Source organism: Rhinopithecus bieti, unplaced genomic scaffold (assembly GCF_001698545.2).
Source record: "Rhinopithecus bieti isolate Rb0 unplaced genomic scaffold, ASM169854v2 scaffold_63361, whole genome shotgun sequence".
NCBI lineage: Eukaryota > Metazoa > Chordata > Mammalia > Primates > Cercopithecidae > Rhinopithecus > Rhinopithecus bieti.
This window is the reverse complement of record NW_016824163.1, coordinates 302,564-328,108: the sequence shown is the minus strand read 5'-3', so window position 1 is coordinate 328,108 and position 25,545 is coordinate 302,564. Positions and strand designations below refer to the sequence as shown.

The window sequence follows — 25,545 nt, the reverse complement described above, 5'->3', positions numbered from 1 at the left end:
GTGGGTTAGAGGCCCATAGGGCAGGCTGCCAGGAGTCTCTGATCCCCACGGCACTGGTGGAAGCCAGTTGCCCATGGGTGTTGGGAAGGAAGGCCCTGGGGAAGCCCTGGGCTCACATTCATGGGCCTCCCAGCCGATGGAGCCAGCCCCACCAAGGATCATCTCCCTTTGAATTAACCTGAAGTTGACTGATTAGGGGCTGTAATCACATCTGCTTCTCAGCAGCGCCCAGGCTGCCTGTGACTAAGTGTCTGTTAAATATACCTGTGCCTCCCTCCACTCGGGGAGCTGCTCTAACCACACACTAGCAGCGGGAGGCCAGACACTGTGGCCCTGCCTAGCCACATCCACGCATCTGAGCTACCCACAGGCTTTCTAAAACCAAAAGCCAAAGCCAAGCGTAGTGTGAACTGAACTACAGTTCTGTCGTTCCCATTGTACTAAGTGTAGAAACCAAATTTGTCAACTCCTGGGTGGTGACACCATTTGTTTTTCCCTGGGAAATCACCCCTTGGTCATTTCTGGGGAACCCTCTCTCCATTGCCGTTCATTTCTCCCAAGGGGCCTCAGTCTCCATTTATGTTGGGAACCTGCCTCCCATGGCTGCTCCCAGCCAGTGACTGAGCACAGTGGGGATACTGAGGCAGACGATCCTTGTAGTTCCCAGGTCTCCCCTACTGGGTGGCTTCAGCCTGAGGACTCCTGTGGATGTGGTCAAAGCTTCCTTTGAGCTGTGGTAGAGCCTGAGGCTCCTGTCCACCCTTCCCACTTCCTGCTGCACAGGGTGACACCTGCCCAGGGTCTGGCATTCCACATGCTTCTGTCTCCGTGAGGAGACAGTGTAGGTTGCTGCAACTTGTCTGTCAACTTTGAAGGGTCATGTTAACATTCTTCAGACCAAAGTGCTTTCAAAACATCACTGAGAAAACAGGAGCATCATTTAAGATGTACCTTCCACCCTGTGACTTGCACATGCCATACTAGAGGCACCTGCAGGGCTTGCCTCTTACTGACTGGCAAGTGCCATTGGCATTGGTGAGGCAAGACGGAGCAGATGGTGTGAAGCCATGGAATGCCAGGATGGGTGATTCCTATGGACTAGATTAAAGCAAGGACTACAATAATCAGATTGCTTTGACGGGGCATGGTGGTTCATGCCTGTGATCCCAGCACTTTGGGAGGCTGAGGTGGGTGGATCACCTGAGGTCAGGAGTTCCAGACCAGCCTGGCCAACATGGGGAAATCCCATCTCTACTAAAAATACAAAAATTAGCCGGGCGTGATGATGCATGTCTGTAATCCCAGCTACTCAGGAGGCTGAGGCAGGAGAATCGCTGGAACCTGGGAGGTGGAGGTTGCAGTGAGCAGAGATCACGCCACTGCACTCCAGCCTGGGCAACAGAGGGAGACTCCATCTCAAAATAAATAAATAAAAATAAAAATAAAACTGTCTTGAGGCAAGGTCATGAACTTTTACTCTTAAACATGCCATGCAAAGGAAAACTATTTTAAGAACATTTTTGTAGCCAATTTTTAAAGTTTAAAATTTATTTTGCATTGAGATACAATGAACACACCACAAAACTCACCCTTTCTATGGCACACAATTCAGAGGCGTCCAGCACATTCACAAAGTTGCGAAACCATCACCAGGATCTGAGTCCAGGGCATTTTCCTCACTCACCCAGAATAAAACCCATACCCATGGGCAGTAAATGCCCTGCCCTCTTACCCCATTCCCCGGCAACCACTGACCTGCCCTCTTACCCCATTCCCCGGCAACCACTGACCTGCCCTCTTACCCCATTCCCCGGCAACCACTGACCAATTTCTATCTCCATGAGTTTTGTCTGTTCTGGGAATTTCATGTAAATGAACTCATAGAGTCTCCTTTTGTATCTGACTTCTTTCATGTCAAGTATTTTTAAGGTTAATCCATATTGCAGAATGTCTCAGTAATTCACTCCTTTCAAGGCTGAGTAATATTCTATCAGAAGGGTATGCCACATTTTGTTTATCCATTCATCAATTGACAGACATATGAATTATTTCCACCTTTTAGTACATAAATAATACTGCTGTTTTTAGTGTGGGCATATGGTTTCAGTTCTCTTGGGTACATACCTAGGACTTTAATTGTTGAGTCATCTGGTAACTTTAACTTTTTGAAGAACTGCCAAATTATTTTCCAAACTGGCTGGACCCTTTTAAATTCTTACCTGCAATGCATGAAAGTTCCAGGTTCTCCACATGCTTGCCAACACTCGTTATTTCCACGGTTTTGGTTATAGTCATCCAAGCGAGGAAGCAACCCCTCATTGTGTCTCTGATTTGCATTTTCCTAATGACTAATAATTTTGAGCATTTTTTCTTGTGCTTATTAGCCATCTGATTATCTTCTTTTGGGGAAATGTCTATTCAAATTCTTTAACTATTTTTTAATTGCACTATGGGTCATTTGATTGTTGAATTTTAAGTGTTGTTTGCAGGTCATCATAGCAACATATTAGTCAATATGGGATTCCAAATATTTTAGCTCATTCTGTGAGCTCTTTTCACTTCACTGATAGTATCCTGTTGAGTGCAAACCTTTTCATTTTGACAAAGTCCAATTTTTCTAATTTTGTTTGTCTCTTGTGTTTTTTGTGTCATCTAAGAAGGCATTGTCAAATTCAAGGTTAAGAATGTGTTTTCTTCAGAGTTCTATGGTTTTAGCCCCTCTGTTAGCTCTTTGATTCATTTGTGGTTTTCTCCGTGGTGTAAGGGCTCAGCCTCATTCTTGGGCATGTGGGTGTCCAGCACTATGTGTTGAAAAGACTGCTGCTTCCCCATTGAACAGCCTTGGCACCCTTGTCAAAAGTCAGTCACCTATGGTTGTATGCATTTATTTCTGGGATCTCAATTCTGTTTCATTGATTCTATCCTTATGCCAGAAGGCTGTCTTGATGACTGTAGTTTTCGTAGGTTTTGAAATCAAGAAGAATTCAACATACTCTGGTCATTCCAGATCCCTTACGTACCCCATGCACATATTAGTTTAATTCCCATGTGCTTGTTAATTTCTGCAAAATAAAAACAGAGGAAGTGGGAGGCATTATAATTCGATAGGAATTCTGCAGAATCTGTAGGTCATCTTGGAGTGTAATACCTTCTTAGTATCTTGCCTCCATCCATAAACATGGATGTCTTTCCATTTAAGTCTTCTTTGATTTCTTTCAAGGATGTTTTGTACAATTAGGTATACCAGTCTTGTACTACTTTTGTTAAATTCATACCTAAGTATGATATTATTTTGATGCTTTTCCATATGGATTGTTTCTGAATTTCATGTCAGAGTTCACTGCTGTGGAGAGGAATAAAATTGGTTTCTGTATTTTTCATACTGCAAGCTTGGCCTAAGAGTTGCTCTTTTATTAGCTCTATATAATTTTTGTGGATTTCTTAGGATTTTGTGTATTCAAGATGATGTCATCTGCGAGTAGATGGAGTGCTGCTGCTTCCTTCCCAGCCTCGGTGTCTTTGACTTGCTTTTATTGCTTGATCGCCACGGCTGGGACGTCCAGCACAATGATGAACGGAAGTGATTGGAGTGGACACCCTGTCGTCTCCCTGATGTTCGGGGAAAGCTGTCAACTTTTAATGACGGGTTGAGCAACCCAAATCTGAGAAGAAAAGCAGTGGAATCAGATTTTTCTCCTTACGTCCAAATCCTTTTAAGTCTGCCTTTGTACAGTGAGGCCTTTCTCTACCAAATAAAATATGAAATCTATAGACTTGCTTTTGGCTTTTTTAGCATGAACTATTAAGAAATACTTCCTCACACAAAAAAGGATCCTAATTAGTACTCTAAGGTCATCTGAAAACAAGTGCTCCCAAATCCGACCCTTAAAGGAGATGCTCATTGGAGCATTTTGCATTTTGGATTTTCAGATTTGGGGTGCTCCGTTGGTTAGTATAATGCAAATATTCCACAATCTGAAAAATACCCAAATCTGAAACTCTTCTGGTCTCAAGCATTTCAGATAAGGGATTCTCCACCCAAATCAGGTACTAGGTTCACCGTGGGTTCATGTGTTTAAGGGATTCTCCACCCGAATCAGGTATGAGGTTCACCGTGGGTTCATGTGCTTTATGGACTGCCTTTCAGCAGGTTAGGTGTTTTCCTTACATTCCTACAGCCTTGGGATTTTCATGAAAAATTTTTAAATTTTGTCAAATTATTTTTCTGTTTCCATTGAGGTGGTCGTGTACTTTTTGTTCTTTATCTTATAAACATGGTATATATACTGATTTATTTTCGTACGTTGAGACGACCTTGCATTCCTGAGGCAAACCATGTGGTCACGGTGTGTGTGTGCTGCTGACTTTGGTTTGCTAGAATTCTGCGAAGGATTTTCGTGGATGTGTTATATAGACACAGTACTTATTCATATCACACACAGATTCATCAGTATTATTTGGGTCTGCAGTTTTTTCTCTCCCAATGTTCTTTTCTATTATTTTTGTCAGGATAACACTGGCCTCACAAAATGAGTTGCAAAGTTTTACCTCCTTTTCTATTTTTTAAAAGAATCTGTGAAGGATCAGAGCCATTTCTTCTTTAAATGTTTGATAGAATTCACAGGGAAGTCATCTTGTCTCATCTAGGTAAGATTTTGTGATTGAAACTCCGTTCTTAAACAGACACTCCACACGTTGTTGCAGGCCTTGCTTACTTTCCAGAATTCTGAAAAAAGTTAATTTGTATTACTTTTTTTAGTGTTCTAATTGCTTTCATGAAGGAGGGAATTTTTGCCAGTACTTCACAAACCCCAAAGACAGTACTGATACAGTTGATATAAAAGAAAATGCACATTCTAGATCAGTGATTGCACGTCAGGTGCCAGGACACTGTGTCAGTGTTTCTCCAGGTACAGACCTGGAATAAGCACTGGCATTGAAACAGTTTTATCTGACAACCTGTGTTCACTATCCAAGACCCACTCACCAGCCACTCAGGCTAAAGAGGCAGGTGAGGAGGGGGTGGAAGGAGCCACCCCTGCACCTCTCATGTCTCAGCAGGGCCCCATCTCTGCAGCCCCCAGGACACAGGAGCACTCTGGCTCTACTCTGGTAAGCAGTGGGGATCCAGGGACCTCTGTGGTCCTGCCTGGGGGATTCTCCTCTCTGCACCTGGGGAGGAAGATGGGGTTCTGGCTGCTACTGGTTTGTCTGTCACAATTATATTTTCAGGCACTGAGAGCTTAAGTTCTCAGTACCTGAATTCTGCTCAAAAACAGCTGACATGTATTTGAAAGCATTTTATATGGTAAAACTTTTTCAATTTTTCATGCCATCATAGGAGAGTCTCCTTTATCCCCATCTTCTGTTGTGGAGGCTATCTGGTCCTGTGAAGCTCGTGGAAGGTAAGAAGGAGGGGGTCCTCTGTGCAGCCCCGGAGGGGGTAGAGTGAGTCAGCCTCGCAAATGCAGCATAGACCTGTGGGCCTTCATGACCATGGCCTTTACCCAGTGACAGTGTGCACTGCTCATGAGGGCTCCAAATGTCCATCAGCCCCTACACTTGGGGAGAAGCAACACTTCAAACCAAGTTTTCACAAAATATTACAGGAAACACAATATTTTTCAAAGAAAGGAAAATGAAGATTGTCTGTGGGAATGCTTCAATTCAATGTAGGCACAGTTAGATGAATAACTAGCTTTCCCCAACTGATTTCATAAAAGCTCCCTGGGGCCTTCTCAACCTCTGTCTTGCTTGTTTTAACTTGGGGCAGTGCCAATTGCCAGCTACAGAGACACTGCGTTACCCCAGGGACAGTTTACCGATGAACCAGATGGTCACAAGACCAAGTCACCTGAGATTCTGAGACACAAATAACAAAACGTCAACTTCAATAACTACCTACTCAGGAATTTTTAACTTCTGCATATTTCTAAAGGAAAACCCATATGAGGGCATGAAAAATTGAAAGAGTTCACCAGCCTTCCCCACCTCTCCCCGAGGTGGACAGGCAGGGTGGTGGCCAGAGGACGGAGGCCAGGCTTCCCCACCTGTCCCCAGTATGGACACACAGGGTGATGGCCAGAGGACGGAGGCCAGGCTTCCCCACCTGTCCTCGAGGTGGACACACAGGGTGGGTACCCAGAGGACAGGTCTTTTCCGAGCTGGCTTTATGGGACCTTAACAGGGGCCCCGTGTGATGATTCATTGATCAGAGATTTGAAATTAAGTGCAGGATAGAGGGTAGTGGGTGAACCTCCTACCCGCTGTTCTCCTGGTTTGCACACTAAGAAGGCATAGACCTTGCATCCTGGTTTTGGAAAGTCTGAGAAATGGACCTCCACATCCTGGAACTGAGGCCAGAATCATGGATTTCGAGATTTTCCTGGTAAGCACAGGATTGCAGCTGAAAGTCCAACACGTGCAGGGCATTGTGACAGCCAGCAACGCACGCTGGGGTCCGAGCCCGAAGCAGATCCAACCTCTGAAAAGGAGGCACGACACAGCCAGAGGCGCTTCAAACACTTGGGAGTGGAGCTGCCTGCGGTCCTGAGCCAGGACAGCAAGGAAAGTCATGAGAACCCCAGGGAGCATCAAGTGAACACGCAGCAAAAGACAGGAGCGTTTTATCGCTACAAAGAAAACCCACACAATCACCCAAGAGTTTAGGGAAATAAATTTACTATTATGTATCATTCAGGTATTGCAGATGCAAATAAAAATACATTTCATTATTAAGAATTTGTGGTTCTACCGCTCTTCAACCTTAGTTTGAAAAAGAGAAAGCAGAAACCTTTGTGAAGTCAGCATGAGTCAGGGCATGGCTGAGAGGCCGGAACAGACGATCAGTACTCGTCTCTCTCGGTGACGTTAGAAGAAAACAGAGCAGAGAGCGTGCGCGGTGAACTCCAGAGTGTTGCTCCATGTGGATTTTCAGTTTCACAGCTGAAGACTGGCAGTTAGTACCAGACATTTCCATATTCATCATGAACATCTGAATAGGAAAAACTAAACAAAAGCAATGCAAACAAACCGAAAAATAAAAATCTCAACAGAGGAGTAACACTTTGCGTTGGCCAGCAGACAGCAAGGCAGACAGGCTGTTGATTTTTGGCCCCTAGGCTGTGGCTCGCAAGAAGACCTAAAAATTCAACAGACACAGTCAAGAGGAAGCTTGGTGCTGTGGAAACCAATAGCAATGACTATAGGCAGCCTGTGTGTGTAGACCAAGTGAAGCTGCAGGTCCTACTGTGACAGAGAGCTCAGAACTCAAGCAAGTTTCCTCCAAAACTCACAGTCGCTAAGCAGGTTAAACGTCCATGTAAAATCACATCAGGGCATGGGAAACCAACCCAGATTATGAAGCTGCCTAACTCACGGTGATGTGAAGGGCATGAAGGAGGGTAAAGGACAATCTCTCGGGACGAGGCCCCAGGCCCTCCGAGGGGGCATCTGTGCAGCCTGACTGCCTTGAAGCCTGTTGCATTTGCAAAGGTCATTTCTGGCCATGGAGAGCCCTGGTGAGGCGCCGAGTCACTGCAATGAAGTGTTGCCCCTTGTTCCCGCTCAGACGAAGTGCTCCTTCTGGGTCCCCTGTGCTGCATTCTGCACGCTGAGCTCGTGCCGGAGCACTGCCTCGCTGGTGCCGTGGCTCTCTGGTGGCGCCTCTTTGGGTGTGTACAAGTTCTGCTGATACAGGCGGACGGCAACGGCAGCCAGACAGAGCAGGAAGAACATCACAACGGCAATCACACCTGAGGCAGCAAAAGGGAACCCCGGAGTTAGGGTGTGCACACTGGCACCGTACCCAGCGCGCACAAGGCTGACTGCACTGCCCAGAGCCAAAGCAAAATCACTGTGCATTCACCAAGCCTATGCTGTATTGTAAACTGGAAACATCACAATTTCAGGGATTCTAGGTTAGGTAGAATCCTAACATTTAGCTGACTTTTCAGTTCTAGCAATCTGCTGGGTGTAGCGTTGTTTTATGCATTTATTCTATGAGTCTTATAAGAGTAATTGGAAGCTTCCAGAAGAAAACACACGTTTGTCTCCCAGGTCTCATGCACTGCACACTCACAAGCAGAGACTCACATAGCTTTTAGAGTACAGGATGCACCACATCATGCCTTCAGGACTGCTTTTCAATAACCTGGGCAGGGCATAGTGAGTCACAGCAATATGTGATTGAACCTGTTCATACGTAAGTCAGTCTGCACACAGACGTGGACATCCTCGAATGGTTCCTGCTGCTAAGTTTACTGTAGGAATATATGAACTTTGGGAGTTTATGGGATCTAAGTTATTTGAAATTGTCTGATTAAAACCAATGCCACACCTGTAATCCCAGCACTTTGGGAGGCCGAGGCAGGTGGATCACGAGGTCAGCAGTTCGAGACCAGCCTGGCCAACATGGTGAAACCCTGTCTCTACTAAAAATATAAAAATTGGCTGGGCGTGGTGGCACCTGCCTGTAGTCCCAGTTATTCCAGAGGCTGAGGCAGGAGAATCGCTTGAACCCAGGAGGCGGAGGTTGCAGTGAGCCAAGATCGCGCTACTGCACTCCAGCCTGGGTGACAGAGTGAGACTCCGTCCCACAACAAAGAAACAGATAAACAAACAAAACCCAATGCCTGTGGGTCTCAATCTTGCGTCACAGTCACCTCCAATCACTGCGGAGTCTCCCCTCCTCTCGCCAGCTATGGGTTTGCCCTCATCCACCGGACCAGGATATTCTGCAGGGGAAAAGCAGGGTGGGCAATGGTGAGACATTCTCGGGAAACTGGAATTTGTGTCGTTTCAACTTTAAAATTGTCAGCCACAGTGAGACTGGATATCATCCGTCAATTTTAAAATATTTGGGCAAGACAGCGGAAGGCTGAGGTTTCAGGAGCGGCCGGCGTCTCCCCGGGCCTCCGGCCTCTCACCTGAGCCCCCCGCCCGGGGCTCCTTGTCTGGGCCCGCGGTGCCCACCTGCTCGAGCGTGCGTGCGTTCCCGCGCCGCGTCCTCCCCAGCTCCACAGCTCGACCTGGCCACGGGGCCCCGCACCGAGGCGCGCCCGGAGCGCCCTGGAAGCAGCGCAGCCTTCAGCGGGGCCACGCGCTGGAACTGCAGCGCCGAGAGGCAGCCGGAGAAGCCCCGCGCGCCGGCCCGTGCAGTCTCCGCGTCCACGTGGCCGCCGGGCTCTGCCGGACAGAGGGAGAGGTTAGCAGGCGCGTGTGTGTGGGGGCTTGTGCGTGGGCCTTGGGTACCTGGGTACAAAACAAGGGTGCCTGGACAGCGGCTGAACACCAGAGCAATAGCTTCGGCCTTTACCCTCTCCCAAAAAATAATTATCAGTTAATCACCAAATAAACTGAATACCAACAACAGCAAGGAAGTAAAGCAATCTGTGAAAAAATTTCTAAATTTTAGATTTATAATTATGCTAAAAATAAAATCATACTGTGTACAAAAATAATGGACTATACTGTTAAATTTACATCACATTAAAAAATTACATTAGTACATATTTATTGGCCTGGTTCATGAACTAACACTCACATTATGGTTTGTGTTTTTGAACCTTAACTATTTTATAATTTAACTGGAATTAGTGACGTTCAGCCAACAGTCCCTCAGCCTTCTGGGTGCGGATCAGAGCACACGGTAGACCTGCGTTTACTCACAACACCCATTTCCAAGCCAGGTATCTGGGTATCCTCAGCCACTGAGGCTGAACTACAGAGAAGTAAGTGTGTGCACCAACAGGGACTGAAAGGTCCCCTCCTCATGCGTGTCCTCCCTCCTCATCTTCCTTTGTTCATTTCTGCTCCAATCTGGCTTTAAGTGATCAGAGCAATTTCTCCAACATTTGCTTCTGGGGTGTGGTGGGGTTTCAGTCGTTGGCTGAGGACCCAAACTTGATGCCCTGAGGAGCATCACGCCATCTTCCTTTGTCATCACACCATCTTCATCATCACGCCACCTTCCATCATCATCACGCCACCTTCTGTCCTCATTGCGCCACCTTCCTTCACATTCCCTCCACTGTTGTGGAGATGTCTCGTGTCAGCCTGATGTTTTCTCTTCATAATGTTTTGTTTCTGCATGACAATCCGTATGGCTTCCTCTATGTGGAGTTTACACATTTATCAACTGTGCTCAGGCATTTCCATGAATGCCACCTGGGACTCCTGGATCCCCTGTACCCCGTACACATTGGGGTCTCAGTCAGCCAGGGTGCTGTCACAACACACAGACCAGGTGACTTAAACAACATACATTCATTTCTTACAGATCTGGAGGCTGGAAGTCTGAGAACTAGATGTGGGCAGATTCGGTGTCTGGAAAGGTCTCCCTTCCTGGAGTGTGGACGGCAGCCTTCCTCTTGTATCCTCAGCTGCCCAAGAACAGAGGAGGAAGAAGGGAGAACTCTGTCTTCCTGAAAGGGCACTAATGCCAATCAGGAAACCTAATCACCTCCTCAAGGTCTCACCTCCAAACATCATCCCTATTTATCACTTCACCTTGGAAGTTCCCCTCATTTCAGAAGAGTTGTCATTTATTAGAACTCATGTTTGTTCCTTCACAGAATTAACAGAGTCCTAATGGCACAGAATTCTTCAGCCTCAGGAGAAGCTGTAGGACCCAACCAGGGTGTGGTGCTTTATGAGCATCCCTATTTGAGGCATGTATTCCTGAAAAGAGTTAATGCTGGAAGAGTTTAGGTTTAAAGGAGGCTCACTCTGTGGCCATCGTACAGAATGAGAGAAGACAACCAGAACAGGCACCAGTGGCTGAGACCCTCCCAAGTGGTGACACAAACATGCGTTTCAGTCGGACCATGACCCTGGGCTAGTCTGTTCTCACACTGCTAATAAAGACATACCTGAGACTGGATGATTTATAAAGGAGAGAGGTCTAATGGACTCACATTTCCACATGGCTGGGGAGGCCTCACCATCATGGCAGAAGGCAAGGAAGGAGCAAAGGCAGGTCTTACATGGCGGTAGGTAAGACAGAGTGTGCAGGGGAACTGCCCTTTATAAACCCATCAGATCTCACGAGATTTATTCACTATCATGAGAACAGCATGAGAAAACCCACCCCCATGATTCAATTACTTCCCACTGGGTCCCTCTCACGACACATGGGGATCATGGGAGCTACTATTCAAGATGAGATTTGGATGGCAACACAGCCAAACCATATCAGCTGTGCCGTGTGAGGAGCTGGACAAGCCACATCTTCATGTACCTGCAGCCACAGCCCCACCATGCCCAGCCTGCACTGCAGGCTCTGGGAGGGAGGACAGGGGTCCTTGGCAGGGGCACTGGCTGTGAAATCCACATGGGAGATGCTCGCAAGGGCCAGCCTAGGGAAGAAATGGAGCTCGAACCACGGCTCCCAGGAAGGCGTGCCGGCCTCCAACCTCCATGTAGAACACATCCCTGAAAATGACCGACTCGTTTCTCAGCAGACCTCAGCAGGCTTAGGTGAGGAGGCACTTCATGCACCCCTCTAACCCGGGACATAAGGCTGGAGTTTTATGGGCTTACAAAATGGTTTGGAGGTTTATTAGGCTTATGGCAGGACACATCTTAAAATAAAACTATCAAAACATGAGAAGTGTCGTTAGAACTTGGTCAAAATCCATGTCCTAGCTGTATGGTAAATGAATTTTTATTTAAAATTTCATGATATCCAATTGCCTCAAGCTATAAAATTTACAGCTCAACTTTAACTTCAAGCTTACCTTTTCAAATCTGAAGAATACACCAGTGAATATAAAACTCTTGCATAAAAATATCAATACATTCAAAGTCAGTCTAATGTTCTTTACTCATTTAATTGGAGGGAATACAGGTAAATATAAAATTAATTTTATACTTGCATTTTCATTCATTCGTTACACTCATATGATGTGGTTCATTTTCTTTGTCTGTTACATAACATATTGCCCATTACTTCACAGTGGTGTTTCATCCATCACTTTGACATGAAATTTGAATCTAAGTTGTATTTCTTAAGAAATCCTCCTGTGGGCCGGGCGCAGTGGCTCAAGCCTGTAATCCCAGCACTTTGGGAGGCCAAGACGGGCGGATCACGAGGTCAGGTGATTGAGACCATCCTGGCTAACACGGTGAAACCCCGTCTCTACTAAAAAATACAAAAAAAAAAACTAGCCGGGCGAGGTGGCGGGCGCCTGTAGTCCCAGCTACTTGGGAGGCTGAGGCAGGAGAATGGTGTAAACCTGGGAGGCGGAGCTTGCAGTGAGCTGAGATCCGGCCACTGCACTCCAGCCTGGGCCACAGAGCGAGACTCCGTCTCAAAAAAAAAAAAAAAACCTCCTGTGAACTGTTTAAATAAGGTGCAATGCTTCTGACCTTTGTGAAGCTGTGTGTGTGTCTTACTGCTCAGACTGTGGCGTCTGTGAGGTCAGGGATTTTTTCATGTTTAAGCCACACCATTCATCATTTACTGAACTGAGAAGCACTTAATCAATATGTGTGTCTCAATGAATGATTAGCCAACTCCCTGGAGAAAGACAGTCTCTTCTTGAATTCCCAGAAAGCCTCTATTCAGTGAAAAGGCAGCCTGGCCTGTGGGTGCAGAGCTGGGACACACCTGTGACTCCCAGGTGTGGGGCGGAGGGAAGAGCTTGGCAGAGGACAAAATTGGGCTATGTCTGCCCGGCTTGGGTTCCTTTCTGGGGAGGCCACCCNAAAAAAAAAAAAAAAAACCTCCTGTGAACTGTTTAAATAAGGTGCAATGCTTCTGACCTTTGTGAAGCTGTGTGTGTGTCTTACTGCTCAGACTGTGGCGTCTGTGAGGTCAGGGATTTTTTCATGTTTAAGCCACACCATTCATCATTTACTGAACTGAGAAGCACTTAATCAATATGTGTGTCTCAATGAATGATTAGCCAACTCCCTGGAGAAAGACAGTCTCTTCTTGAATTCCCAGAAAGCCTCTATTCAGTGAAAAGGCAGCCTGGCCTGTGGGTGCAGAGCTGGGACACACCTGTGACTCCCAGGTGTGGGGCGGAGGGAAGAGCTTGGCAGAGGACAAAATTGGGCTATGTCTGCCCGGCTTGGGTTCCTTTCTGGGGAGGCCACCCTCCCGTTCCTCCTGGAGGTGCCCCCACTGCAGGATCTAAGGCATCCCAGTGGCCCCATAGCTGGAGTGTCTAGGGAGCAGGGGAGGCTGGGACAATTCTATGGCTTTTGATTTTTTAGGACTTTTCAAAAATTTTCTGTGCCATAGTTTCAAAGATGGAATAAAATATATGCCATTATTAGGGATAAAATGAAAATCATATAAGACGGAACAACATAGCCAGAGTTGTAAACGGGGCCCTGCTTCTCACTGCACAAAGGACTGTAAGTGATAAATATCCCCCCACCAGGTACACACCTGGGATACCCTGATGTGTACCCACCCAGACCTTGGCCCCATTCCACGCCTGCTTTAGCTCTCGGTGACTGAAAGGCCTCTCAGTTCTGACCCCCAGAGGTGGCTCTGCCCGTGGCCGGGCTGCTGCTGGTGAGGGCAGGGCCCTGGGCTCCGTATCCATCCCACTGGGGGGTCCTGGGCTCCATATGCACCACATCGGGGGGCCCTGGGCTCCGTGTCCACCGCATCGGGGGTCCCTGGGCTCTGTGTCCATCCCACTGGGGGGTCCTGGGCTCCATATGCACCGCATCGGGGGGTCCAGGGCTCCGTGTCCATCACATCAGGGGTTGGGCTCTGCGTCTGTCACATCGGGGGTGGTCCTGAGCTCTGTGTCCACTGCATCGGGAGGTTGTGGGCAGGTTCTCACTCTGCTGCACGCATGGGTCAAGGGCATCATCCTTGCCTGGATGACTAAGCAGACCCTGACTGGACTCCGCAGCTCCCATCCCACTGCAGCGGCCAGGACAATGAAAGTCCTTGCCCTTCAATGGCCCCACATTTAACAGGAATAAAGTCCGTGTCCCTATAGTGGTCTTAATGCCTGTAAGGCCTGCGTGACCTGCATCCCGTGTCAGGCCGCCTCACTCCCTCCAGCCCCGCTGGTCGGTCTCCTGCTCCTGAGGCCTTGGGTCACATGCCCAGGCTTGGGGAGCTCATCTCTCACCCCCTCGCGACACCACATGGTCAGCCCTGGGGACAGTGCTCCACGCTCACTTCTGTGGGACACGATCCTGCCCCTGGGACAGGAGCTCCTCGAAGGTCCTTGCCTGCTCGTCCACTGACATGGCCTCACCACCCAGGACACTGGCAGGTATTGGCTGATCAATCGAATTAGCTGAGCTGTCAATATGGAATACAACCCCCCTGTTTTGTTTGTGCTGCTGTTGCCATTTTCTCAAGGGAGGGTTGGGCCACTGCGTGTCCAAGTGTGGCTTAAGAATAAAACTTGTAATCACAGGACAGGATTCAGTGTGCAATCCGTGCATCTGTTACTAAATTATCAGGGGCCGGAGTTTTAATCAAACTCTAAAGCATGTTCTCAAAGCAGATTCAACACTTTAAATCAACTTTGTTATTCCATGTTTTTCCTGAAAGCAACTAATCACTGTAGCAGTCATCGGAGCTGTGTGTGTGTGTGTGTGTGTGTGTGTGTGTGTGTGACATCACAAGACCCACTTTGAATATTCAATTAGGCAACATAGAAGCAATGCCTTTCACATACTTTTCCTCTCCCAACAAGGCAACCTGGTGGAGCGTGGCAGGTCATGACTGTCCCCAACCGAAGAATAGGAATGTCTCGCTTCAATGCCCCACGTGGTGTTTGAAAATATTCGGGCATTAATAGAGTTGGAAACCTCGTTATCATGCTTTTCAGAGATTGTGTCGGCTGCCCAAGTGTCTCCTCATACACTCGGGATTTTCAGCTTATGTCTGAGGAAGACTATGAATGAATAAGAATATAGGTACAAATGACTGAAAAGATTAAAACATCATTGTCTTAGACAAAATGCATCACACTAGTACCAACATGAGACCAGAAGTATGAAACAAGCCTCAAACCTATCCTCCGCAAAGTGATACATAAGTATCCATGATGTTTACAGCTCATTAATTTTGTAAAAAATCAAACTTTAAGACAATGTGCCGGCCTTTTCACTGTGCGGCGTGGAAACGGGAAGGGAGCTGTGGCATGTGACCCGCGATGGCCCCGCCTCCCTGTTCTGCACTACGCCCCACGTCACTGGCAGTGTGATGAGACTCAGGTCATTCAGAAATGCCTGCACTTGCCAGCAAAGCCGAGTGGGGCCTGCGCCACTGGCCTGAACTTCAGGGCAGCAAACACATGGTTTCTAAATTTCTCCTCTGAAATGTCATCCAGGCAGGGTTTCTGAATCTGCACTGTTTGGTCTGTGACCTGTGAACTGCATGCCTCGATCACTGTTTTTCTTTGGTGTGTGAGAAAATCACTGCAGCCCCTTGTGCTTGGCTGCCAGAGAGAGAAGCGTGGAGCTCCTCACCCATCGCCTCGGAAGCATTTCTCCTGCAGCCCCTCACGACTGTGTGCGCACGAAGACACAAGTACAATCTCTGCCTTGACTGACCCCAGTGGTGTAACTGACATGAAACGAGGGCCCGGCCTGTGCACTGGTGGCCAGCCCGTGCATTGGTGACCAGCCCATGCATTGGTGGCCAGCCCCGTGCATTGGTGACCAGCCCGTGCATTGGTGACCAGCCCTGTGACCCGGGGTGGGGGGGTGTCTACTTACCTAAAATCCTGCCCAGCACCAGGGATTTGATGGCTTTGAATGCTGTACCCGATGACAGACTCACTTGTCTCCAAGTTTTCTGGTTCACCTGCCCGGGAGAAACAAACACCAGACATTCTGATTCACCAGGGATGAGGCAGGAAGTGAAGGAAGAGAATAAAGCAAAACCGATGAAAAGCCTGTGGTGCCCCGTGGAGACAGAACTGGCCCCAGGAGCTCAGGACCCTGGTGGGCACCGGCTCCACAGTTTTCATCTCGCAGACGCCCTTCCCCGCAGCCCCTTCTCTCCCATTTTCCTCACAGCCCTAGCTATTTCCATACAATGCAAACCACTAGGAATCTACAGAATCCACAAAAAGATGCAAAAGCCCAGGGTGTTGGGTTCAAGACCAGAACTTTTACAAATCTCAAAATAAAGCCAGAAATATGAAGCCAAATGATGCTTTCCATGTAGACGGAAAATATGCCAAAACTCCCTTCAAAATCCTGACAGTGCACTCTGCAGCAAATCAACTCTATTTTGTTAGAACAAAAATGGAATCATCATCATTTTCTATATAAGCTGTCTCTTTAAATTATTATAACATTTGTACCCATGGATTCCCACTGGAGAATTATTTTTAAAAAAACACACACACAAAAAAACCTTCCAGCCATGCGCGGTGGCTCACGGCTGTAACCCCAGCACTTGGGGAGTCTGAGGTGGGTGGATCACGAGGTCGGGAGTTCGCTACCAGCCTGACCAACATAGCAAAACCCCGTCTCTACTAAAAATACGAAAATTAGCTGGGCATGGTGGCACATACCTGTAATCCCAGCTACAAGGGAGGCTGAGACAGGAGAATCACTTGAACCCAGGAGGCAGAGGTTGCAGTGAGCTGAGATCGCACCACTGCACTCCAGCCTGGGTGACAGAGCAAGACTCCATCTCGAAAAACAAAATGGATCAAAACAACAACAACAACAATAACAAAAACGTCTAGTAATTTACCGTGAGAAAACAGGCATTTCCCTAGTTAGTAAATTAAATAAGGAGACACGTGAGTAGGCATAATTTTATACTGCAAGTGGCAGATTTCCATTGCTAAAAAATAAAAAATACCAGACACGGTTTTGACTTTTTGCCCATGACACCTGAGAATAAAACAGAAAAGGGACCAGCCCTGGGCTTCATTACGAAAATCCTGCCTTAGGTGATGCCTCGAGCGGGGCTTATGCCAGGAACGAGCCGTTACCTCGACAAAGACCACCCCTTCTTCTCTGCTGATGTTCACGTGGTGAAGTTTCCCATCTGCCATGTTCTTGAAATTCAAGTCAACGACATCAGGGTCTTGATGTGTGTCCAGCTTGTACCTGATCTGCAAACTCCCTAAAGGGGAAAATAGAACATTTTTAAAACAACGAGATATTTTTAAAGCTGCCTTTCCGCACTCCAGAGAAGTTGTTACTATTCATGTGCCTCCAGAGGAATGTGTTGCAGATGGAGTCTGTTCAGGGTTCCGCTGGGATGCGCCCCTGTGTTCCCAGTCCTCGCTCCCCCCGGAAAGGCGTTGCCTCCTGGTGCTGCCGGGGGCCACCGCTGCTCACATCACGCTATTTTAAGATCAAGGCAAAGTTGCTATTAACAAGAACTCTCTTTCCTACAATGCTTAATTTTCTAAAAGTGAACACCCGAATTGCACACAGGCTGGAATCTAAAGCCCACGCCACTTCTGCCAAAAGAACATGATATTAGGGAATGCTGAAGTTGCAACTTTGTGAAACCTTGTCATTTTCTGTTTGTCTGTTCCCGTCTCCTTTATGCGCATATCCAAGATTCTGAAAGGTGAATAAGAGACGTGCACAGCTGGCCCTGAAACATGCGTTGCTGTGAGGGTGCTGAGTTCCTGAGGGGCTGTGATGAGTCCAGCTGGTGGTGGCCACGGATTAAACGCTGGACTAGACTCCATTCTCGTTGCCTCTTTACTGGTTAAGAAGGCGACCACTTTCCAGGTTCCTTCCAGCCTGGGGATGAAATGTTCCTACTGCGTTCGAGGTTCCAGCCATACATACTTTGGATGCCAGAACCCTGGGGCTGCGCTTGAAATGGCAGCATGTTGGTTTGACATGCAGTAGGTTTCAGTTCCAAAACCACATCGGTAACCGGGACATGGGGATGTGAGTGCTGTGATATGTTTTTGCCAGGAGGCAAAGTCTCTGTGGATCCACAGCTCCTGACAGCTTGACCTGCTTCAAGAGACTCAGACCTGTGTTCTGACGGCCACAGGGGAGGTACTAAAATTCTGTTAGCCAGACATTTTTGTAAGTTCCTCCAGATATTAAGTCAGCACCCTGACATTCCAGTTAAGATGCTTAAAGCTGGGCCTTATTTCCCACCATGGAAACACAGGAGCTGGTTGACGTTTGTGATTTTGTACTTTCATTGTCGAGCGGATGGGGCCGGGCCCACCACAGGACCCTGGACAGGGCAGGACACTGCTGCTCAGGACACCTGCCTTGCCACGCTCCTGCCACCTCAATTCTTCTCCTCTTTCCTTAGAAGAAGGTGAAAATATTTTCCACATATAACCAGACACCTTATACTTCTAATGAAGACCTTCCAGGGATAATAAGAGTTCTCTTTACATGAGATATGCAAATTTATCAAAAACTTTACAGAAGGATCTTATACAATTACTGAAATGACACTGTGGCAACAATGTTTGTATAGTCCCACAAAATAAAACACATATAAGCAAAATGACATTTGGAGAACACGCAATTTTTTCCTCATTTGTAATTTGAGGCATTAAACATGTTGTCATATTACAGTTCTAATAATTTACTTTTCTGACACGAAAATGACACTCACCGTTTTTGGCGAGGATGACGGAAAGGTACTCCTTGTAGAAAGAGTCCACATAAAGCAGCAGGCTCGGGGCTTGCACTGTTCGGAAGCTGAATGCGATTGTCTCTTGGGTCAACGTCGTCTCTCCCTGGAACGAGGCAGCGTGGGAGCTGGCATTCGTGCTTGGGGAATGATATTCCTGAAAATCGTAAGTCACCGAGGAGCCAGTTCCAAAATACGCAGAAATCTCTGAAATAATATGCACATTTTAAGTTGTTAAAGACTAAAGACTCATTGCAAGTATACCTATTTTTAGAACATTTGAATAAATAGAAGAGTAGAAATTGGCCTAACAAATGCTCATATATGTCGGAAATGACTATCACAGTTGACCGTTGCAGACTTCAGGACAGTCCTTATTAAGTCTCAGTGTTAAAATCACACAGGCTTATCCTTCTGGGCAATGTTACCATTTCAAGCTCAATGCGCTCCTGTTTGGTTTCAGGCGAAAGCCAGGCTTCCTAGCCATCACCTGCTGGGTCTTCAGTCTCCTTCCTTAAATCTCCCTCCATGTGAGTCTTCTGCTTTGCAGTGGCAGTCTTCTCCAGGAGTGACAAAGGAAGGAGCTCAGAGGGCCCCTTGCCCTTCAAAGACCCAGGAACAAATGTCCAGTTATTTCAGTCTGACTTACTTGATGACTCACAATTAAAATTAGGATAATGGCAGGTAAAATAGTTCACACAGTCTCGATTTCTTAGGCATCTATGGTGCTAGTATGAGTTAGTTTTGTTGTCGGTATTGGGGAAATAATATATAGGGCCAGGGAACTAATTAGGGAAATAATTATAAGAGTGTGGTCATGGAAAGTGAGCAGTTCTTCTGTAATAGGGATGTGGCATCTTGAAGGCCTAACTGAGCAGGACAGATCATTAAGACATATAGGGCATAACCTATAAATTGACAAAGTCATGCAATGATTTTACTAATATCTTACTGGGAGAGTCACAGAGGTTATGGGATTGGCTTGAAACCGGTTTCTGGGGGTTCAATTCCTTCCTTTCTCCTTTGGGCTTTCACACAGGCGAGCTCTTCAAATGTATGGTGAACTGAGGGCAATACCATGAATTTGGGAGAGGAAAGTGGTCATCTGCGCGTCCAGGCACCAGAGGGCCATGCAGCTGTTTCTACGTCAGTTCACGAAAGGGTGTTTTGGCATTAAGTGACATGACCCCAGATGCAGTGTGTGTACGTGGGGACAGGAGGGCGCTGGTGGTTCCATCACTGCACCGGCTCTTATCTCTCTGGCTACAGCAGGTTCCTACCTGGCGGGCAGGGTCATTGAGTGACCTCCCCCAAACCCACCCCCAGGTCACCCCGGTCACTTCTTCATTGTCCACAATACAATGTCCACAATACAATGAAAACATTCTGATTGCACTGAACAGAGGCAGACATGGAACCATTAAAAAGTGAGATCTGTGCTCATGTGGAAGGGACAAAACACCTTTTTGTTGACTTCAGTGTGACATAATTAGTACAATAAACACACCCACTTAGAGGGTAAAATAGGAAGAGATTTGGGAGGTGTATCCACCCATGAAATTACTGCCACGACCAATATTCAGAACATCCCCAAGTGTCTCCTCTGTGCTCTTGGCAGTGACTCCTTCCAGAAGCCCATGCCCAGGCCTCACAGATTTGCTTTCTGTGACTCCACACTGATTGGCATTTTCTGGATTTCATGTAAATGGAATCACTCATTGGGAGCTCCCTGTTTCTTTTTGCCTGACGTCTTTCACTGAGTGTGAGGATTTTACACTGATCCGTGTTGTGGAAGAGCAGGACCTGACTGGCCCAGACACAGATCCGCTCGCCCCTTCAATATTCCTAATGCTCACGTTGCTTCCAGGTTTGGAGATGATGAATCAATCTGCCGTAGGCCATTATGTGTAACTTCAGGGACCTCTACATTTTCACTTGTGCTGTATGAACACTTAAGAATCACGGATAGCAGAATCATTGATGTTTCAGAAACTGCCCAGGAGTTCTCCCAAGTCACTAACATTTACCGTCCTACCAAGTGTGCATTGGAATTCCAGTTCCTCTGCATCAGTTCCTATACTTGGCAGCGTCAGTCTTCACAACTGTAGCCATTCAAGTGCTTGTGCAGTGCGATCTAAATACGGGTTTAACCTGCATTTCCCTCATGACGACGCTGAGCACTGCTCGGTGCCCATTTGCATCTGGAGCTCTTCTCTGGTGGAGTTATGATTGTAAACGTTACTCATATATTCTGGACCTAAGTCTTTCAGTAGATACCCATTATGTGAGTACTTTAATCGTTCTATCATAGCAGTTTTTTAATGAGTGAAAGTCATTAACTTTGATAACATTCAATTTGTTATGATTCACGGGTTTTTTTGTATTCTAAGAAAGTTTCCTACCTCAGGGTGACGATTATGCTCTCCTTGGTTTTCTAGTAGAGTTTTTATAAATTTAGCTTTTACATTTGTGTCTACTACCCATTTCAAGTGAATATTTGTATGTGGTATGGGTTAAGGGTCACGTTATGTGTATTTTTCCCAATTGGCTATCCTGTTGTTCCAGAACCATAGCTTAAAACACTTCCCTTTTCCCCTTTGAATGCCCTTAACACTTTATGAAGAATCAATTGAATATCTGTGTCTATGTCTATATCTATATCTGTATATACATGTATGTATTTTCTGTCTCTTCTTTTTAAAAAAATGCCTTGCAAAATCATGATCCCATGCATTTCCATTTAAAATTAGAATTAGCTGGACAATTAGGCTAAAATTTTGATTGGAACACTCAGTTTATAGATCAGCTTGGGAAGAAATGATACAGTAATAACATCGAGTCTTCCGGTTCATCCACACATTATACTCCTCATTCGCTTAGACGTTCATTTATTTTAGCAGTTTCCACTGTAGAGGTCTTATACTTATTTTGTTCCATTTATCTGTAAATATACTTTTTACCATATTTTAAATAGAATTTTATTTTGAAAATTGTCCCATTGTTTATAATAGTAATAGAAATTCAATTAATTTTTGTATATTGTTTTCTATGACTTTTAGTTGTGGTAGGTTTTTGTAAATTCCTTATGACTTTCTATTTAGATGATTATATGTCCTATGACTAAAGAGAATTTTATGTTTTCTTTCCAATGTGTGGCTTTTTATTGTTTTTCTTGTCCTATTGCACTGGCTAAGACTTGCAGCATGTTGAAAAGATGTGGTGGGAATAGAGATCTTTGCTTTCTTCTCCGTTTTAGGGGAAACCATTCTTTCTTTCACCGGTAAGTATTTCAGTAAAAGGATGTTAGATGTAGTTAGAAAACTTGCCTTATATTCCTAGTTGTCATACTGTGCTTTGTCAAATGTGCTTTCCACTAATATTGAAATTATTATCTACTTTATAGCTTTTATTCTGTTAATATGATGACTGTCCTTATTTTTGAAAATTGATACAGCATTGCACTTCTGATATTAATACCACTTGACTGGGGTGTTATTTTTTCACATTATTTGATTTGCTTTGCTAATATTTTGTGAAGCATTTTGTGTCGGTATTCACGGAGAATATTTCTATGGTTTTTTTGTTTGTTTTGTTTCTTGTAGAGTTTTTATGAGATTTTAGCACCAGATCTTTAGTTGTCTTAGAAATGGTGCTGGAGCATATCCTCTCCTCCTTTCTATGCTTAAACAGCTTGTGTCAGAAGGATATTGTTGTTTTCTTAAATATTCTCTAGAAATTAATAGTTAATTATCTGAACCTGAGATTTTTATGCTGCGAAGGTCTTCACTTAGAAATTTAATTATCAGTGGTTACAAGTTATTCATTCTTTGTGGGTCAGTTTTATAATTTGTGCTTTTAAAGGAATGTGCCCATTTAATCTAAGTTGTGACATTTATTGTCGTGATGCTGTCCATGATATTCCATGGTTATTTTGGAGTTTGTAGCCTCTGCTTTGACATTCTATCTTTTTTCCTGACATTTGCAATTTGTGTCCTCTTTCCCTTTTTCTTTTTCCTGAGTGTCTTCGTAGAAATTTATCAATTTTATTGATCTCCTCCATGAACCAGCTTTAAATTACAGGATCTCTTCCTTTGTCTGTATTCTATTTCATTTATGTCTACTCCATCTGTTTTTCTCTTTTAATTTTTTTGGGTTTATTTTGGTTTTCTTTCTCTAAATTCCTAAATTAGAAACTTATATTATGAATTTTACACGTACATACTTTTGTAATAGAATAATGTGAAGTCATAAATTTTCCTCTAAATACTGCTGTAGCTGTTAGTAGTCAAATTTTGATGCAGTGTATTTTTATTGGTGAATTTAAATATTTTCTAGTTTCATTTATGAGCTCTTCGGCGCATGGATTGTTTAGAATTAAATTATTTAATTATTGATGTGGTCACACAAGACTCCAAGGCTCTCTTCATTTTCCCTCAGAATCTTTCCTTTCTAGTCTTCAGTTGGGGGATTCTTATTGCCCCGTCTTCAAGTTCACCGATTCTTTCTTCTGTTGAGCCCACAGGAATACACAATTGGTTCTTCAATTTCAGTAATCGTATCTTTCAGCTACTACATTTCCATCTGTTTTTAAAATGGTTTCCATTGCTCTGCTGGAGTTCCATATCAGCTTATTCATTGACGGTGTATTTTCTTTATTTCTCTGAACTTCATTTTCTTGGAGTAATATATAATATCTATTCAACGTCTTTGCTGAAACAGTGAGAAAAATGGGCCATTCAGAGTCAGTTCTCAGTAACCACATTTTTCCCATGTATGTGGAGTATAATTTCTTGATTGTCTGCATGTCTGGTGTGCATTACTGAAAGCTGGACACTGCAGAAGCCTCGCTGCAAATGCCCTTCTTTCTTGCCCTTGCTGCCTCTGCATCTTTGCCCTGCTGCTGACCCGGTGGGTGGTTCACACGCCCGGATACAGCCCTGAGCTTATTTCTCCCTGGATTGCCCTCTGCTGACCCCTGCTGTCCTGGCAGCCTTTGAAGGTCTTCCTGAGGCTGTGGAGCTTAGGGATCAGGCGATGATTTGGGCAGAGATGGCATTAACACTTGGGGGCTCGTTCATTCTGCTGTTCTTTTGCTTCTAATGACCTGCCTTTCCCAATGTGTACCTGCTCTGCTGCCCTTGGCTCTGCAGGGGAGGCTTGTGCCACCAGCCCCTGTGCTGACATCATCTGAGGTTTTTTTTGGAACAACTGGATTTCTCCTGTGTCTTGAAATGGTGAGAGATGACTTGGTTTGTCAACACAGAGTTTTCTTGAAGTGTAACATATAATTGTGTTCTCACTATTTCTAAGCAGTTAATTCTTTTGAAAATCAACAGCTGATCCAATTTGGCATCCAAGCTTATACTCCAAAGCCCAGTGAATGATGCTGCACAGAGATTCCTGAGTGAAAGCACTGGGTTTGTTTCATGGTGTTTTCTGTGCGTGCCCACGGGTGCATGAAATGCATCAGAACATTCCCAGAATCATGCACATCTTACAACAGGCTCCTTCTATCTTGGCAAGGCATGGCTTGTAACTTCTTAGGTGAGGGAGGCTGAAAAATATCCTATCACTTTGACTGTGTCACAAGATTATCAACAAATCCCAGAGCAAGATGTTTAAGTGATTCTGTTACAGTTGTTTTGATATTTAATGGAAAATGTATTTATTATACTCGTCAAATATATTTTTGGAAAGCATTCTTCTTGTGACACTGGAAGGTATTACCTTAAATAATAATGTCATCTGAGTAGGTCTGAAACAGTCAGGGGCCATGTGGGGCAGATTTTTAATAACACGTGATCTGAAAACATAAAATACACAGATAGTATTTCAATAAGACCACGGGATCAATACTGAATTTTACAGTAGAGTCACATTTCCTTCTAATTAACAAAAAGATTGGCTGTGAAACAGTGATTTACCACAGGAATGTAGGCATTGAGATTCTTTTATGAAGTAGCTACACAGAAAATGTGTATTACATCTTAAATGTCCACACGGCCCACACGCCGCTATCGGCCCCGGTCCCCGCTGGCACTCACCACTAGAGCAGAAGGGTCCTGTGTATGCAGACAGCTCGCAGTCGCAGGAGAAGCCCTGGTGCCTCTCGCGGCACTGCCCCCCATGGAGACACAAGCGTCCGTAGGTGCTGCAGTGCCCAGGGCACCCAGGCTCCACGCCGGGCGTGACCTTGGCCCTTCCCTCCAGGTCCAGGGTCCTCCCGCTCACCTGCAGTGCCCGAATGCAGCCCAGGAAGCCTCTCTGCCTCGCAGCCGTGCCACCTGAAACAGAGGCACAGAGCACAGCCAGTGACCTCACCCGAGGGCTTCATGGGATATGTAAGCGTCGCGACTTTCAAAGGCTTTAGGAACAAACATAACTTGAGAAACATAAATTTGGGGAATCTCCAGGAACACTGAAACATTATTCCTTTCTTGAGAAAAGTTGAGTTTGGTTCATTTTATTCTAAACGATTCCATCTTAATTAACCAAGGAATTATTCTTAAAGTAGTCTCATTAGAATGAAGGACAAAATTTAAGAAAACACCAATATTACTGCAATAATTGTAACACGATGTAGTGTACATTGATACGGTTAGCTGAAGTGTGAGAATTTTTTTCACATCATTGAAAACAAGCTTCTGTGGATGTCTGACAAAGACAGAGTGACAAGGACTAGGTTTACTCTCCCACTCTAAAAACAATGTAAAAAGCAGCTAACCACACAAAAAATCAATAGTTCTGGAGACGCTGCACGTGAGATGCAAATGTCAAGGATCCCTGGGAGATGAGGGAATAAAGATGGAAGCCACAGGCATCTGCCTGGAGGGGTTCCCAGGACAGGAGGGAGGTGGTGAGAGCCAGAGAGGCCAGCGGCACTCAGCATCTGAAAGAGGGCTGGGGAGCAGGGAGCTGGGGAGCAGAGGGGTGGGGAGCAGAGGGGTGGGGAGCAGAGAGGGGGGAGCAGT

The 25,545-nt window shown here is 45.6% G+C and overlaps 1 protein-coding gene across 1 annotated transcript in view; it reads right to left on the bottom strand.

The window, feature by feature from the left end:
- Window positions 1-6,710: 6,710 nt before the first annotated feature.
- LOC108522050 (contactin-associated protein-like 4) overlaps window positions 6,711-25,545 on the bottom strand; it is a 217,238-nt gene continuing 198,403 nt past the window's right edge. The window contains exons 18-24 of the mRNA XM_017862149.1: window positions 24,619-24,858; window positions 18,557-18,781; window positions 16,941-17,074; window positions 15,706-15,793; window positions 8,974-9,186; window positions 8,664-8,735; window positions 6,711-7,754 (exon numbers count right to left, since the gene is read on the bottom strand). Coding sequence (XP_017717638.1) covers window positions 7,567-7,754; window positions 8,664-8,735; window positions 8,974-9,186; window positions 15,706-15,793; window positions 16,941-17,074; window positions 18,557-18,781; window positions 24,619-24,858 — 1,160 coding nt within the window. The 3' untranslated portion in view covers window positions 6,711-7,566. The remainder of the gene's footprint in view (window positions 7,755-8,663; window positions 8,736-8,973; window positions 9,187-15,705; window positions 15,794-16,940; window positions 17,075-18,556; window positions 18,782-24,618; window positions 24,859-25,545) is intronic.